We start from the raw sequence: 16664 nt of genomic DNA on the forward strand, positions 1-16664 counted from the left end.
AATCTATTTTGGCGTAATATCCTCCACCCTTCAGGTTTGACAGTAACTGATTAATAGCTAGAATTGGATAGGGGTAAGCATTCATGGCCTTATTCAAAGTTACTTTATAGTCTCCACATAATCTTATGTTACCTGAAGGTTTAATAATGAGAACAACAGGAAGTGACCACTTTGGGTTCAAAATAGGTTCAATAACTCCATCTCTCTTTCTCTCCTGGGGCTGAACTTTCCCCTTGTCCTTAAAAACCGCTCGTTAAGTTGTTGTCCTTAACTAAGGAGCTGCGCTATGGATAGCGTGGAGGACAATGTCCCAAGATGCACTCTTCCCCTTCTCCTTAGCCATTGTCCTTAGGATCACGTGACGGGTTACGGAGATTAAACCGGTCTTTCGGTTCATTCAATTCGGCTCTTCGGTTCAGTTCGTCCATTGACCAATCAGCGTAAAGCAAAAATTTTACAACTACTACTAAGTATCAAAAACAATATTTCTTCTTAATTAATTAATTTAATGACAACAATTGCTTTATTTACATTATTTTCCCGCGAATTTTTTCCCCTCCCTCATTTTTCTTTTTCCACATTAGCATGCGCATTTGCTCTTACTTTTATACGTATTAATTTGTATGTTTTATCTGAATATGTAGGTTTTTTTTTCAGAGACTGTTTTTTTTTTAATTAAATATCTTAAATTGCAACAATTTTTTTTTCTGAAAATTACATATTTTTTATTTTTAAATTTTAACTAGGTTATGTAAGAAAAATTAAATGCCCACGGAAATACCTAATTTTTAAATTCGATTTTTTTTTTTTAATAAAAAATTTTGTAATATAGAGATTGTGAGTGTAAATAGCTCAATTACTTGGATTTTTTTAATATCAGAATGCTTAGTTTCTTTTATGCTGCAAAAACCTTAGATGCGGCATGAGGTAATTAATAAAAGGGTGTAATAAGGGAGGGGTATGATATATCCCCTCTAAGGCCGGTATTACACTATAAATGTTTGATAAAATTCCTCTTATATAAAACTGAAAAATCCAAAAAATAAAGCTCATAGGTTACATTCGAGCAGAGCATGTGCTTATTGGTTGAGTTTTTCGTGTTTTATATAAAATGACTTTTATAAAACTTGAAAAATGCAACCAATAGTCCCATTGGTTGTATTTTTGAAGTTTTGTAAAATATCTTTTATCAAACTTTTATAGTGTGATTCAGGCCTAAAGTAAAATCCCAAGGGAATCAACAATATACAAAAATTATATTGATAAAAAAAAGTTACATAGATGCTTCATGGCATAACTACTGAGAGGTTGATGTAGCATTTGCTATGCTCAATGACAGGGGGAAGATATGCTGAACATTTTCCAAGTCTATGAATGTAATGTCGATGTTAGAGATATATTCGGACTTACTTCTCATATTCCTAAACAGATGCCAAGTACATTGGATCCCACTTAATAGGTTTATCAATTAGAGCCCTTGCAATATTCAGTTGGGAAAAAACTACATTCTTCGGTGAGTGATCTCTCACTCAGGGAAATGTATTTCTCAGCGATTTCTTAGGATCCCACTGTACTGCAACATAGCAAACAAGTTATCAACTATGTAATTACATATGTTATAACGTAGTATTTGCGCACAGGTTATTACAATAAGGTTATGAATTTTCTATCCAGCTGATTCTCACTCCAAATTCACTACAAAAAAAAAAAAATGCAATAATGTAACATCCACACATTGTTTTTAATTACAGATTGCAATCACAAACAAAGAACACCCATTTACTGCTCATGAATAAATTTATTAGATACATGTGTGTACAGTATTATCAAAAGCATTTCACATGCACAATTGCACATACATGATCGTGCTGTATATAAATATAAGCCTACGTGCTGATCAATAAACTCGTTGAAAATTAACAACTTTGAGTCAGCACTGATAGGTCATCACTTGTCATTTCATTCAGCAATTTAATCTGAAATAAAAAGTGGGGGGGGGGGGGGTAGATGTAAATTGAAAAAAATCAATGAATATTGTGAACTTTGTGTGTGTGTGTCATAAAAATGACATAATTGAAAATCAAAAAGGTTCAACTTGCTTGAGAAATTAATGGATTAAATTCATCTGTACACTTCATGAGCACCAAGTTCTACGTCGTCAACAAGAATGTAATGCCTTCCTTTTTATAACTCTCATTTCAGCAAAGAACCTAAAAAACATTTTATAAATAGTTATCAATAATATTTCAATGTATCCACAGTAACGGAACACTACTAGTACTACCACTTATCCGTACATGCACTTCGCACACATTCTTCACACATCTTCCTAATGAACAATTTCTGGAAATTGTTTAGTTGATTAGTTAGAAAGGATTTACAAAATTGCTCACTTGTGTTTCAATAATTGTTTTTTTCAACGTTTATTCAACAATTGATTATGTGTCAAAGATTCTCTCTCACATCTTTGGGTAGGGTGAATGATTTCCGAAACTTTTGAGCAAGAGATGTTTGGGAAAGCTAGACCAAAATGTTTTAAGTGAAAAGAGAAAAGTTTTGCTTATTTTGGACAACTGCACTGCTCATTCAGAAATAAAAGATCTCCTGGCAGTCAAAATATGCTTTTTCTGCCTAATTCAAGAAATTTATAATAAAGAAAATTTTCATAGAAAATTGCAGATCAAATGATTTTAAGAATTTGTAGATAATGTAATGTGGAATATTTTAACTATACACAGGTACATATACATACACAGTTTTTAAAAATCATTGAAGGTGAGGTAAAATAAAACCTTGCTAATTGGACACCTGCTTAAGTGGACATTTTTCTCGACCCTATAAGGGTATCGAGTTATTGAGGTTTCACTATACTACTGAACCACATATATACGTTATACAATGTATGATATACATATTTCTCTAAGGAATTTATCATGATTGGCATGTCTTGGAAAGTGTTATGTACAAACACGTATGAATAATATTTTTGTGCCCCTAGCAACTAAAAACTAAAATTCCTAAACTGGAATGCATTGGCCATGTTGAGAAGATGGTTGGTGCACGTTTGAGTTGACTCAAGAAAACCATGGAAAGGACTTAGTGGTAAAGGAAAATTAACCGATTAATTTATTGATAAACTACAAAATTACTATGGTATTGCTATTCGTAGCAATGTGGGGAATTCAAATAATATGCAGTTACAACTGATTTTTTTTCATTGTTGCTGCAGTGATAAGAACATGCATGTACAATGCCAAAGAGGACCCAAAAGTTGGTGTAAGTATCATAAAGCTGCACATAATGACAAAAAATTACTTCTAGCCTCTGTAGTGATAACATAAATATAATAAAGTCAACATACATGAGTCAAATCCCTGTTTGTCACAATCCCTGTTTCAAAGTGCTTCCACGGTATGATGCAGAGGTCCAACAAAATCTTCAAGTGTGATTTGGATAATTTACCCTAAGGGCACTTTTATCGAACTGCAAACAATTCTGTTGGGGACCCATATTGTAATTCTGATTTTTAATTCTGGCTATGTAAGCATATTGCCTGTACTTGAAAACCTAGGAATCCCAGTTGATGAAGAACTAGAGACTATTTACTCTGGGTTGGATGATGCGCATGTGAGATGTTTGAGATACCATAAATATAAATACAATACAAAAAGTTGAAACATGTTTCAGGCACCGTATCAACCCCAGCACAAAGATGTGAGGTGGTGAGAAGGGTCAAAACTATCCATGTTACTTCATAAACATTCCGCTGGGGAATTTATAATGAATTTGTGCATGCCAGAGAGGCACTGTGTTTTTGTACCATGTAACACTGATGGCAAAAGGAGCAAGAAAGAGAAATTTGAAACAAAGGAAGGTCTGATGTATGAATGTGAAGAATTCTGAATGTTAAAAGTGTATGTGAAATTATTTTTTAGTGAAATCTTTAGATGCATTTTCTGAGAAACTGCAATTTACGTTATTTTTGTCTACGTGAAACCTGATCTTTACAAAACTTTACAATATATCAATTTTTTTTTTCAGTGCGTTCTATATGGCTATGACAATGCAATGAACTAGGATCTGAGCAATAGCTTTGAAACTTTTTGATGATTTACATGATTTTGAATTCAAAATATTAAGTTTTTTAAACAAGAAATGTAGTTTTCTCACGTAAACAGCCATATCTCAAAAATTTTTCATAGTATTTCAGAACTTCTAGTTCTTCACTGAACAACATTATAGCAACATTTCGTGTGAAAAACAAGTTGATATAAGCAGTTGAATAAGCAGTAGTATTTCATGTACATTGTTTTGCAAAAACACTGAAATTATGTGTAGACATATAATTAGCAATATAAATTTTTCATGTCAATATATTCATGAAGAAACATTTAGTTTCTTAAATTTATTCCACATTCAAACTAAAGACACATGCATTTCACCCAAAATGACAAAAAGTACCCGCACGTATTCAGTTGTCTAAATGCATGATTCTCAAATAAAATGAACATTATTCCACCAACTAAATTACACATAACATAACAATGTTATTTCCTATGTGATTTCAATGTCACAAAATTATAAATGGTCGGAGATATAGGAAAATTTCAATTGAAATGTTCAAAAATCAGACTTATCTTTAAAGAAATTTGCAAAAATCCTACAAGATCTCTGGTTGCCATCTCTTCAAGAATACATCAAACTCTGTAGTACAAAAATATTAACATTAATACCACTGAAACTGAATTTTTACTCATAAAAATTAATTACTCATGCAATGCATTAATAAAGTGCTTAATAAGCTATGTAATACATGCAACCATTAAAAAAATTCAAAATCATGATACAAGTAGAAGCTGCAGCAGTTGAGGAAAGCATGCGAATTAAATATAGAATTTAGCACCCCTTTTGCATTCAATTAAAAAATACATTTTAAACAAAAATATGCAGTGGGGTCTGAATGGGTGGCATGTAGTTTTTTTAGGATGCATTATATTTTTAAGCGTTTTTGCACATTGCAAGTGTGTGTATCACGTTTGCATGTCAACTTTTACCCCCAAAATATACCCTTGGCATTTTCATGAGGCTTAGTAGAGAGCCTTGAGCTTATTTACGTCATTAAGACGGCTCGAAAATAAGCATTAATAAGACAGATATAAGATGTAACATTATCGATATAGGCCAAACATAATATATTTTTACTGTAATACATGTTATTCCTATTATGAGGGAATTTATTATTTACGATTATATAGCTTATATACATAGATCATCTTGCGATCAGCCGGATTTCTTTTTCTCCCGAAAATCTCGACTTATTTAATGCACATTAACATGCAAAGTGCGTGAAATTTCATGTTAAGAAAAATATAAAAAAAATTCGGCTTCATAACGTTAACTTACCTTCCGTTCAACAGCAAGTCTTGTCTTCATCTCAGCTTCAACTTCCTCACATGGACGCCTTACTGTACTTTTTCGTTAACCTAAATTCCTTTCAGCATCTTAAATGCATATATCAAGCATTAATAGAATCGGAAAACACAAAAATAATTTTTTGAATCGATGATATCTTCCATCGGAACACACATCGTCGCCGCCATTACGGTAAATGTGGTTGTTTTCAAGCTTAACGAGAGGGTTTTCCATCTCCTTAACTAGCGCCACCTTTGTCCTTAACTAAGGAAAAGCGAGCGGAAAGTACGGAATTTTTCCCTCTTTCCTTAACTAAGGACAAACAGCGGGCTTAAGGAGAAAAACGTCGCTAAGGACAAGGGGAAAGTTCAGCCCCTGAAGCTTTTCCAAAACAGTCTCAATTTTTGGTTTCATTGCAAGTGGTACATTCCTAGCCTTGAGTCAAATGGGGGAAATTGAGGAACCAGAGGTAAAGACGTGACAGGTCCGGCAAATGTACCTAATGCAGCATTAAAAACATCACTATTTTTGAATTAGAAAATCCATAGGATTTGTTTCAATCTTTTTAAATTAATACCCAAAGGCTCAAACCATGAGAAACCCAAAATATTTGTGCTTTGCATTTCAAAATTAGCAGCTGTAATCTTTCATGTTCCCAAACTGTACTTCTACAATGCATAAAACTAGAAGTGAAATTAAATTTTTAGAAAATCCAGCAACTTCACAAAAGAGTTTCTAACCCTAGGTTTTCAGAAACCAAATAAAGTTTTGAAAGTTTCTTTAGAAATTATAGAATAATAAGATCCAGAATCAATCTCCATTTTTAATGCATGGTTCTGCAATAGAACCTTGATACTTTGCTTGAAACCAGAAAAGTTAGCTACAGAATTCAAACATTTATTTTCGATTTTAATTTCCTGTGTATTGTGTGTGTGTATGATTTATTTTTCTGAATACACTTGGCCCTGCATACAGTCTGTATGTGCCCTTTCTTGCCACAGTGCCTGAAAGTTGCTGATTCAAAACGACAATTAGAACGATCGTGTCATCCACCACAACAAAAACATACATAACTGTTATTGGAAAAGTTTTCTTTTGAAACATTTTTTTGTTTCAAATTGAATTTATTTTTACACTTCACTTAATCAACAAAAGCAGAAGTTCCAGAATTAGAAATCTGAGAATTTTGAGAATGAATTTGTTTTGCTTGTGAAAATGCAGTTTCAGCAGCAAGGCACTTAGCAACAGCATCGTCAAAATTCAATTTTGGCTCTGCCAGTAACTTCCGTCAAGTTCCTTCATTTCGTGATCCACACACCAACTGATTGCGCAATCGTTCAGCAAGAGTAGCACCAAAATTACAATTTTCAGCTAGTTTTCTTAATTCAGTAGCACATAAATTTACGGACTCATTGTTTATATATATAACTGTACTCTCTTATGAAATTGAAATCTGCAATAAATTTCAGAGGATTTTTGGGAAAAAATGATTCTTTAGTAGTTCAAGTATATCATTAAAACTCACATCAGAAATTTGCCAAGGCGTCACAAGGGAACTAAACTTCACATCGTTTTATTTCAGACACATCCAAAAGAACAGCCCTTTCCTTTTCCGAAAGCGTTATCACATTTGCTTCCAAGAAAAAGTCAACTTTTAAATATATAAATTCCAAGACTCCGAATTTGAGGTATTTAACTCTGGCATAGGCCCAAGTGTTGCCATGTTGGAAATTTACAAATAAATACCAGTCTTATAAAACTCAATCATAATAAAGAAGAGCAATGCCAAAATAATCAACTCTTATCAGGCATCAGTTTGGTAAACATCTCATAAGTCGTCACCAGTTTCATACTCTCTGAAATGTATGTTCAAGTAGAAGCCAATAGAAGACAAAGTGAACTCTTTGAATTATTACATTTAATACACATAAATACATGAAAAAACAAGCATGAAGGAAATAGATGTTAGTGCATTAACATGCATTCGTGTGTAGTAATTGGTATAAAACAAGACTCTCACTGATTTTTTTTTTTTTTCGAATTCCTTGCAGGATCAATTACCAAATGACCAAAGATTGGAAACTAGAGTTAGGTGAGTTCATGCTATCATCTTGGTATGTAATAACAAATTAAAATTTTTATGCATTCATGAATAAGTACATGGTGGTTGAGAGAGTTAATACTCCAACATTTTATTTAATTTCATATGAACATTACATTATCTTTCTTTCATATATTTGATAATCTTGTAAATCTAATTTGCATTGTATGATACTTTCTTTCACTTAATATAGGATGCAATTAACTTCTGGCCAATTTACTTTTAATTCTGCTCTGACTTTTGTAAACAGTATCAAATTTCTCACCATTTTCAACAACTTATTTTTGCATTTTGTGTCAGTTTCATTCTTTTTTAAATGCAAAAATTCCTTTTCCTCCAGCGCATGAAGTTCATTTTGCTGTTTTTAAACTCTGGTTATCTTTTAATGCTTTTCAAACATTTTCTGTAATCTGTTCTTACTTTGATTTGTAAATTTTACATATTTCAATTCTGATTTCAGGTCAATTCTCGCAATCTTGAATTCTCTGCATTTTTTCATCATTTTCTTTGTTCCTTCTCCCATTTGATTATTTCTTTTTATCATTTTTTTACAGTTGTATAACCAGCAGATGTATCTATCTCTATGATGTAACTTTTCTACTTTTTATAAATTAATAACCTTAAACCATTGGTTTTTTACATTTGATCCTTTATATGTCCACTGATAGGTTTTAGTTTTATATTTTCCTTACATAAGCTATAGTATGTAATTTTTCAGGAAGTCGCATAACTTGTACTTGGAAAATTTAATTTTATTGAGATGTCTAATGTTGAATCGATCGCTCATTGATGATTAAACAGTCTTTTAGCAATGTGCACAACCCCCATTTCTATTTCATACCTGTATGTACCATATTTCCCAGTACAAGCCAGGCCAGTGTAGTTTAAGAATTCAGTGGAAATGAATTTTTAATGTTGAAGCCTGTTTTTCTGGCATTCTGGGAAAACCGAGGTTTACCAAAAATCACTGAATATATTCAGAGGTGGATATCAGTTGATACATGTTAGTGGAAAATAATAAAATAAAAATATAATAAAGTCTTACATTGGCCTACACTACATTTAAAAAAGCGTACTCAGGAATTAAATAATAAAACTGTACACAGAAATTAGGTAATAAAACTGTACACAGAAATTAGGTAATAAAACTACACAGAAATTAGGTAATAAAACTGTACACAGAAATTAGGTAATAAAACTGTACACAGAAATTACCCATTGCATCAATTTAACTATCGTGAGAAATATGGTATATGCATGCAGAACAATTTATTTTTCATTATCACTGTGCTCACTTTCCTGGTTCTTTTTATTTCACTTCGTCGTCTTTGTTAATGTCTTCAATCAATCTTTTGATACATTTGCAAGCCATTTTTTCCATAAACGTTCTATTTTACAATCACTGCATAGGGTTTTCAAAATTTCTTCGGCACGTAGAATTCAATTTTTGGAAATTAGAAATTAACCTATTTTTATGCTTCATCTTTAATCAATTGAAATGTTTTCAACTTTAACATATTCACGTTTTCTAGCATGTTCAGAAATTGATGGGATGTGCAGAATGGTCAATTGCTACGGTTTTTCTATAGTTTCTATGGTTTAACTTTCTGAATTATAGAGTTGCGAAAAAAAAAACACCAATGTTACCAAAGCTGTTTTTATACATTCCGTTAATGCAATCTATTTGAAAAACAAGTTTTTTTTGTTTCTATTTTACTCATTTATGTATTTTTTACCAGAGAAAAGTCTGCTTAATTCGCATAAAAACTGATTAAAAAATTGTGCTGTTTTTTTACCCTTTGATGGAATGAAAAAATGTATGGTGTCACTTGATAGCTATTTTGTGTTGATAGGGTGGAGACGAAAAGAACATTTTGAGTTAACCTTGATTCATGCATACTTGTTACACAGCTTTTTCTGCTTCCTTGTAGGATGAGCTTAAGGGGTTTTAACTATGAGTATTGTGTACTATAGCCATGGTTACCTCTGGAGTAAATTGGAATGGGATGGATGCAAATGTCTTAGTTTATTGCCCAAGACAGATATTTGAAACATTCAACTTACAGATCGGAAGGAAGGGTGTTTTCTCGGAACAATTTACCCCATAGTAGTCTTTGAAAGTACTCTGCTCTGGTTCTTCAAGGAGAGGGAGGAGTTATAAATATGTGCCATCCCAACCCATACGTTTGCACCCTTCCTCCGGGATCTTGTACAGCTGCAACATCTTACTGCGTGGGCATGGGTGGAGATACGGGGGGGGGGCCCATATTATCTGGAATTATCTAAATTATCTGGAAACTTATGAACATACCAAGTTTTGGAAACCATGAAGTTTCGTGATGCATTTTTAGTCACTGATTTTAAAAGTGACTCATTTTTGACTCACTATCATGTAAAAATGTTTCATAAAAATTTATTTTTTTGTGAAAAAAAACAGCAATTGTTGCATAGAATGTTGTTGATGGTCTTGGTTGCCAACATCCTTGTGTGATTATTATTATATTCTATCAACAACCATGTGGCAAACACAGTAACATAGAAAGAGTGATTATACACCACCTGATATGATATATGATACTACCGGAGCTTTTTTTGTCTGCAGCCTTATATTTTAAAGGATTTATTTTTTGTTTTCTCTGATCAAATGTCTTCAAAAAGAAAATATACAACTGCTTTTGGGAGTTTGTATACCCAAGATCATCTATCACTGACAGCATCCGTGATCATTATATTCTGCTCAGGGGCTACCCAGGACCTGCGGGGGGTGTACCTTTTCTCAATTAATAAAAAAAATTTCAAAAAAGAAAATTATCACAATTTTTTTGATCTGATCTGTGGAAAGGAAGGTTCCCACCCTCCATATTTCTGGATTCCAAAAATTGGCACTTCCGTGTGTAGGTTCGTGTCATGGCAATAAAATGAAAAATATATGACATGCAAAAGTACGCTTGACGGATTTTCGAGTAAATTGCCTGATTTATTGTGACAAAATTGCAGGATTTTTACCTCATGAAGTTGGCAAGTCTGAATTTGATATTAACAGATTTGCTCTGCCAAGGTTAAGAACTAAGTAGAAATTTTCTCAGCTTGAAATAGAATGCGTATAAAATATGTGATTTTATTCATGGAGTAACACTAATAAGACAGATACAGTAGTTCATGATAAATGTGTGAATATATGTGATGGTGCTTCTCTCAAACACTATTCCCACCATGATTGGATATAACACCAAACTCGTTATATCCCCAAAATTCTTTGGGACGAATGGTGGCATTAAATCAGGGTTTGACTGTATATACATTTTCAGTGTGCTTTATCAAAAAAAGTGCCTTGAATAGAGTTTTACCTGTAATTTATTTTAATAAGACAGCTACTTCATTTTGGAAATACAGTGCAATGTCCCTAAGGTGTAAAAGCCACTTGGCTTTTTTCATGAAAACATGGTCATCTACATTGATGACAGCTAAAAAACGTCACAGAGGTTGTAGAATTAATTTAATTAGTTATTATGTTTTGAAAGTTGAGCTTTATTGGTATTGTTTTCAGTTTCTGCTGAATTTGAGTGATGTCTTTCAAGTAATCGCACAGCTGAGACATTTTTATTTTGATTGCTCTTTATAGTGATTCATCTAATCATTCCACCGAAGACAAGATATCATCTGTAGTAAAAGCACCATCGTCGATGCCCTCTTTTGTATCTGATAATTCCACAGACTTGCATTCACCTGGAAAACGGTAATTTTTTGCCTTATGCATATGTATGTGTCTACAGTTGGTTTCAAAAAAAAAGTCAGACAACCTTTTTTTGTTCAAAAACTTTAATGCACCAGTTAAATAGGTACGTCAACTGGTGTTACTATAACTAGTTTTGAAAAAAAAAGTTTTCTGTCTATAAAACTTACTTACTAGGAAAGGGTCAGAAAGTGTTATCCTGAAAAGGTTTCGAAAAAATTACCACTAATTTCACTCATTTAAATATGCACAAAAATATAAAAATATCTGCCGGAATTATTTTGGGTCACTGAAAAAAATTATAAATATTAATATTTTGAAAGCCAAGAATGAAATATTGATGAATAATGAATACATTGTATGAAGTTGAAATGCAAATAATCAACCCAGCTCCTGCTCAATCGTTGGAGTGGCGCAGTGGTAAGATGCTCATCTTCCACTATGAAGGTTACTGTCAAGGTCCACTGGTTCTTCCTAAGAGTATGAGAAACAAGTTCTTTACCTACCGAATCTTCATTTCCCACCCATCTCCACTAGTTGGAAGTTGCAGTACGGCGATATATGACTGCAGTTGGTGTGCGGTAAAGTAGTAGCTGCTGCTAGACTGCTATGGCCGACTATTGAAACGACAAATCTTCCCCAACCATATACTGCATTTGCATATCCTCCGGAACCATCAGATAGTGACAGCAGTGGCAAAGACGGCATGTTACAATGTAAACAATGAGATATGCATGTCCAGGCGACAATTCTGCGTCGCGTTCAATAGTTCTGGGCTGATGCTGGAGTCTGTGGACATGAACATAAAACAGGTGAAAATAAGTTGCGAAATATTTAACTTTAAACTACTCATCTGAATGGGGAGGCCTTTCCATCCACTGCTAGTTCATACTGTTACATGACTAATAAAGTACATATCTGAAAATAATACTGCAATTCAATCATATACTTTGTTTTTTACAAATATACTTAAACTTATAAGATAAAAAAAAAGAAGAAAAAAATGGTTCACAAAAATTACCAAATCATAAAAATAACACAACATTTTTCAATATTTGGTAGGATACCCTATTTATTTAATCACAGCACTGCATCTGTGGAGCATTGAGTTCATTAAATCAAAGTTTTGGTAGCTTTTTCTTTCAGTTATTGTTGCAAAAACTGAAATTTTGCACCCACAGTAGAACAATTAGTAGCTTAACAGTGATGTTTAAGCACCTAACATAGATTCTGTATTAGATTTACATGAGATGACTGTGATCGTGGCCCCTAGGAGAATATCTTTAACAAACTCCCCCCCCCCAAACCAATATTTTCATTTGCTCTTCCATAGTGAATTTATAGCATGAAAAAACAAAAAAATTTATAGTAATTTTCCCGTGCCCAAGGACTAGAGTTTTGTCATCCCCAACCTTGTTGGGGCCATGACTATGATGGCCATTCTAGAATTCTCATTTTGTTGGCAGTAAAGACAGATTTGACTGGGTGCTTCACATCATTGTCTTGTTGAAAAATTCATCCTTGGGGCATTTGAGTTTTGCAGTAGAATAATATATATAAGTCTATAGAAAGTCCAAATACTTTTTTGGTCCATGGTGCCTGTTATTCACACTAAAGGACCAACACCAGATGATCCAAAGCAGCCCCAGGCCATGATGTTACTACCACCGCCATGTTTAAAGGACCATTCAAGTATTTAAGCATGGGGGGGGGGTTTAAATGACGATTACTTCATCAATGACCTTTTATTAAAATATCAAATACTCTTAATGACATCTTTAATTTTTGTGTATTCATTTACTATTCCCCTTAAAAACTTGACCACACCACATTGTGTTCCCACCTTGCATTATAATCAAGATCAGACACATCCACAATAATTCCATAAAATCGCATTGATAGTTGAATAAGTAATTGCACCAAATTACTCAAATGGTTGCTTTTAACAACCATCTCAACGTTGATTAACATCTCTAGAATTTATAGCTCAGTCTATTACAATGTGAAAAATGTGATAGGTATATTGTTGAAAGGCAATCCTAATCGGGGAGTACGCAGGATGGACCTTTTTGGAAGGTGCACAAAATGCTTTGGAGACCACAGTGAATTTCTTAGAGAAATTTTTCAAGTTAGCCTTCAAATAGCAATGAAATTAACAGAAACTGACGATAACAATATATAATGGCATTTTCTTTCAATGTTAATTTTGTTTGCATCAAAAATAAATTTTTGATCGTCTTGGGGGGGGGGAGACACAAGCTCCTATGCCCCCTCCTTTGCACTCCTGTAATCCCAATATGTGGTAGGAGAGAGGGGGGGTCAAAGTTTTGCTCACTTTTTCTTATAAAGGGGGGCTAAAAATCTGCTGGTGTAACACATGAGTGGCCTCTAACAGTAGGAAGCTACTTCACCAAACACCAACTCTGGCCATATCGCTATATTGCAATTTACTGCCATAAGTGAGATAGGTTGGAAGCAAAGGCGCTGTCCATCGGTGGTTGCCTCGAGTTCGTTAGGGAAAATATCTTATCTATATCCTCCCTTTGGTTCGAACCCGGGACCCTGACAACAACCTTCACGATGGTAGCATCTTACCGCCATGCCACTCAGGCACAACAGTAGGAAGCTGGTATCTCCTGTTGAATCGCTGGTTCACTGGCTGCCTAACCTATGTCAGTGTTTGGTCAAATCAAATATTTGGAACTTGGACTTATCATGCCAAAGAACTTTTGCTTATTATTTGGGGGTCCAACTTTTGCGCTTTCGAGCGAAATCAAGTTGGGCCTTTATATTATCAATGGAAATCAAAGGCTCCTTTGTGGGTCTTCAACCAAAGAGACGAGCTACCTAAAGACATTGCTTGATTGTAGACCATAGTCTCCCAAACTTTCTGTTCCATCGCCCCCTTCATCAGAAATATTTTCCTCTCATCGCCCCCCAATTCACGTAAACCCATAGGATCCTATGTAAAATCAGTAGGTTCTATCGCCCCCTTGGACCATTCCATCGCCCACCAGGGGGCGATATTGCCCACTTTGGGAAACACTGTTGTAGACACACTAATAGAAACTCTATAACTGGCTTGGAATTCTTGGTTTATCTCCATTGCACTCCTCCTTGGATTCTTTACCAAATGTTGTTTTATCAAAAGCGGTTGATTCTGGAAGAAGTTTTTCTCGGTTAACCAGAATCAGACTTTCAGTTCATTTCACCACACCGCTTCCAAACATTGTCGATTTTGGAACAATTAAAAATTTAGAAATAGAATTGTAGCTTTGTCTAACTTGGATAAATTTTACAGTCAATTCTTTTGTTTCCAGAGAAATTAGACTTTTAGGAGGCATTTTCCTCACTTTCAAAGTTGAAAGAAAAATTATTTCAAATTATAAAAAAAAAAAATTATTATTTATTTCACTGCTGCTCGCTGCATGTCTTCGGAACCTGAGAATAGTTGCCCCTTAAGCAAATTCTTTATCCAAAGAAAAAGGCATATGGGGCAAGGTCGGGGGAATAAGCTGGTTGTAGAAGTCTCAGAATGTGATGTTTTGACAGGTGAATCTGACACCAGGAGGAACTTGTGAGTTCGCATAATGCCATGATGAAACACCCATGAATTGGCCTAACAAAGATCTGGTTGCTTGCATCTGTCTGAATGATGCTGAACGCAGATGTTTAAGGACTCAAGGGTCCCTCTTGGTGCCAGATTGCATACTAAAACATCCCATTCTGATATTTTGACAACCAGCTTATTCCCCTGATCTTACCCCTTGTGACTTTTTCCTTGTTCCTCGGATAAAGAATTTTCTTGAAGGAAAATGATTTTCGGGTTACGAAGAAGTGCAGCAAGCAGTGGTGAATGCACTGGTGTAACGGGGGGGGGGGGGTTCTTTCTCACAACAACACATTGGTGGTCTATGCAGTGCCGTCTTATGAGCGTCAAAGGGATTTTTCTGATCCCCTCTACTTGCTTAGAAATGCCTGCTTAACAGTTTACTCTCAAAAATTTTAACTGGATCTCATCTTCATGTAGTCCCGTTTGCACTTGACACACCTGGGCAGGAATTGCCCATGTATTACATGGAAAGTTTAAAAGTAATTGTGAAGATACATACGTATACGTATAAAAGTGTGAAATGTTGAGTCTATTCTCTTGAAAGATTATCTAGTGTTTTTCAATTAGCACTTATATGAGTGCTTACGATGCTTACTAATATGTACTTTGCCATCGTGCGGTTTGCCAGCACTTACCAGAAGTCCCTCTGGTCAAACAATGAGGGAGAAAAACAAACCCTCTAGTCCAGGGGTTCTCAAACCGTGCACCACCAACCTTTTTTGGGGCACAGTAGAGCAACCCAAAGGTTTTTCAAAGAGATTCTTTGTTGAATTGCTCTGGGCATCTTTTTCTCAGCCACCTTGTTGGGCATTTTGTCTGTTGTGGTAGTGCATTTGTATTTGTATCTTCCTTGATCCAAATTTTGGATAACAATCAAATCAAATGAAAAATTTAAGCTTTTTAAATAAACATCGAGTTGATCAAAGTTAGTACACATACTTTGTATATTTAAGTGTAATATTTTTAAGTTATGTTTTGTATTTAAAAAATAATTATCTAAGTTAGACCAGTTTTGTAAATAAGGAGTCTCTGAAACACTCGTATTTTCTTTGATTTCGTTGTCAAACATATTTTCATGTAGGCAGTTTGTCCAAATCAGTAGACAATTTTATTCTATAAACTTTTCCCCCATTTGTTGCAGAAACACCTTACTATCTTTTACCCATGCATACTACTAGTTATTTTGTGTTCTGAACTATAAATACAAATACAAATACGACGCCACAACAGGCAAATTGCCCAACGAGGTGGCTGACTTAAGAACATTATCTAGAAAGATAATGTAGATGCTTTACATTTAGAGTCAAGTATTCGTTTATGGGGATTTTAGATTCTGGAAATGTCTCGCTTCACTTGCATCTGTTCCTTTATGCTGTTTGATCTTTGATAGCTATCTGTGACAGATAGAAAATCCTTAAATCTCACAATAACGGGTCTGATTTTACTTCTGTCACTTGTAGGGATGCTGTGCATTTTGATAATGTCACCTTCTCTATATGTTTCCAGTTCCCTGCCAATTTTTTTGCCAACAGGTTTATATCCTCCAGCAGATCCCTGATCTCGATGTTTGTCTCTCTAGGTCGGAGCTGTAAATCCTTGATATGCATCTCCAATGTTTTGATCATTGCTTTCTGTGCACGTTGACTGTGTTCGAGGAGTTGATTTTGATATTTCAGTTCTTGTTGGAATTTAGTTTGCTTCTGGGGAGTTCCTCTATAAAACCGTTGCTGAAATATATCTTTTTAAGATCAACAATTTCATTTGCAAGCCTTTTGCATTCTCCAGTGACTTGCTCTAAATGCTGA

The 16664-nt window shown here is 34.3% G+C and overlaps 1 protein-coding gene across 2 annotated transcripts in view; it reads left to right on the top strand.

The window, feature by feature from the left end:
* LOC149080286 (protein phosphatase 1 regulatory subunit 12B-like) overlaps positions 1 to 16664 on the top strand; it is a 423274-nt gene that overhangs the window by 156396 nt on the left and 250214 nt on the right. For both annotated transcript variants that reach the window (XM_089239417.1, XM_089239418.1), the window contains exons 10-11: positions 7464 to 7504; positions 11136 to 11249. In XM_089239417.1, the coding sequence (XP_089095543.1) occupies positions 7464 to 7504; positions 11136 to 11249 (155 nt within the window). The remainder of the gene's footprint in view (positions 1 to 7463; positions 7505 to 11135; positions 11250 to 16664) is intronic.

This window comes from Pholcus phalangioides, unplaced genomic scaffold (assembly GCF_987345545.1).
Source record: "Pholcus phalangioides strain wild (caught in Gottingen) unplaced genomic scaffold, Ppha-v1.0 ptg000011l_1, whole genome shotgun sequence".
Taxonomy (NCBI): Eukaryota; Metazoa; Arthropoda; class Arachnida; order Araneae; family Pholcidae; genus Pholcus; species Pholcus phalangioides.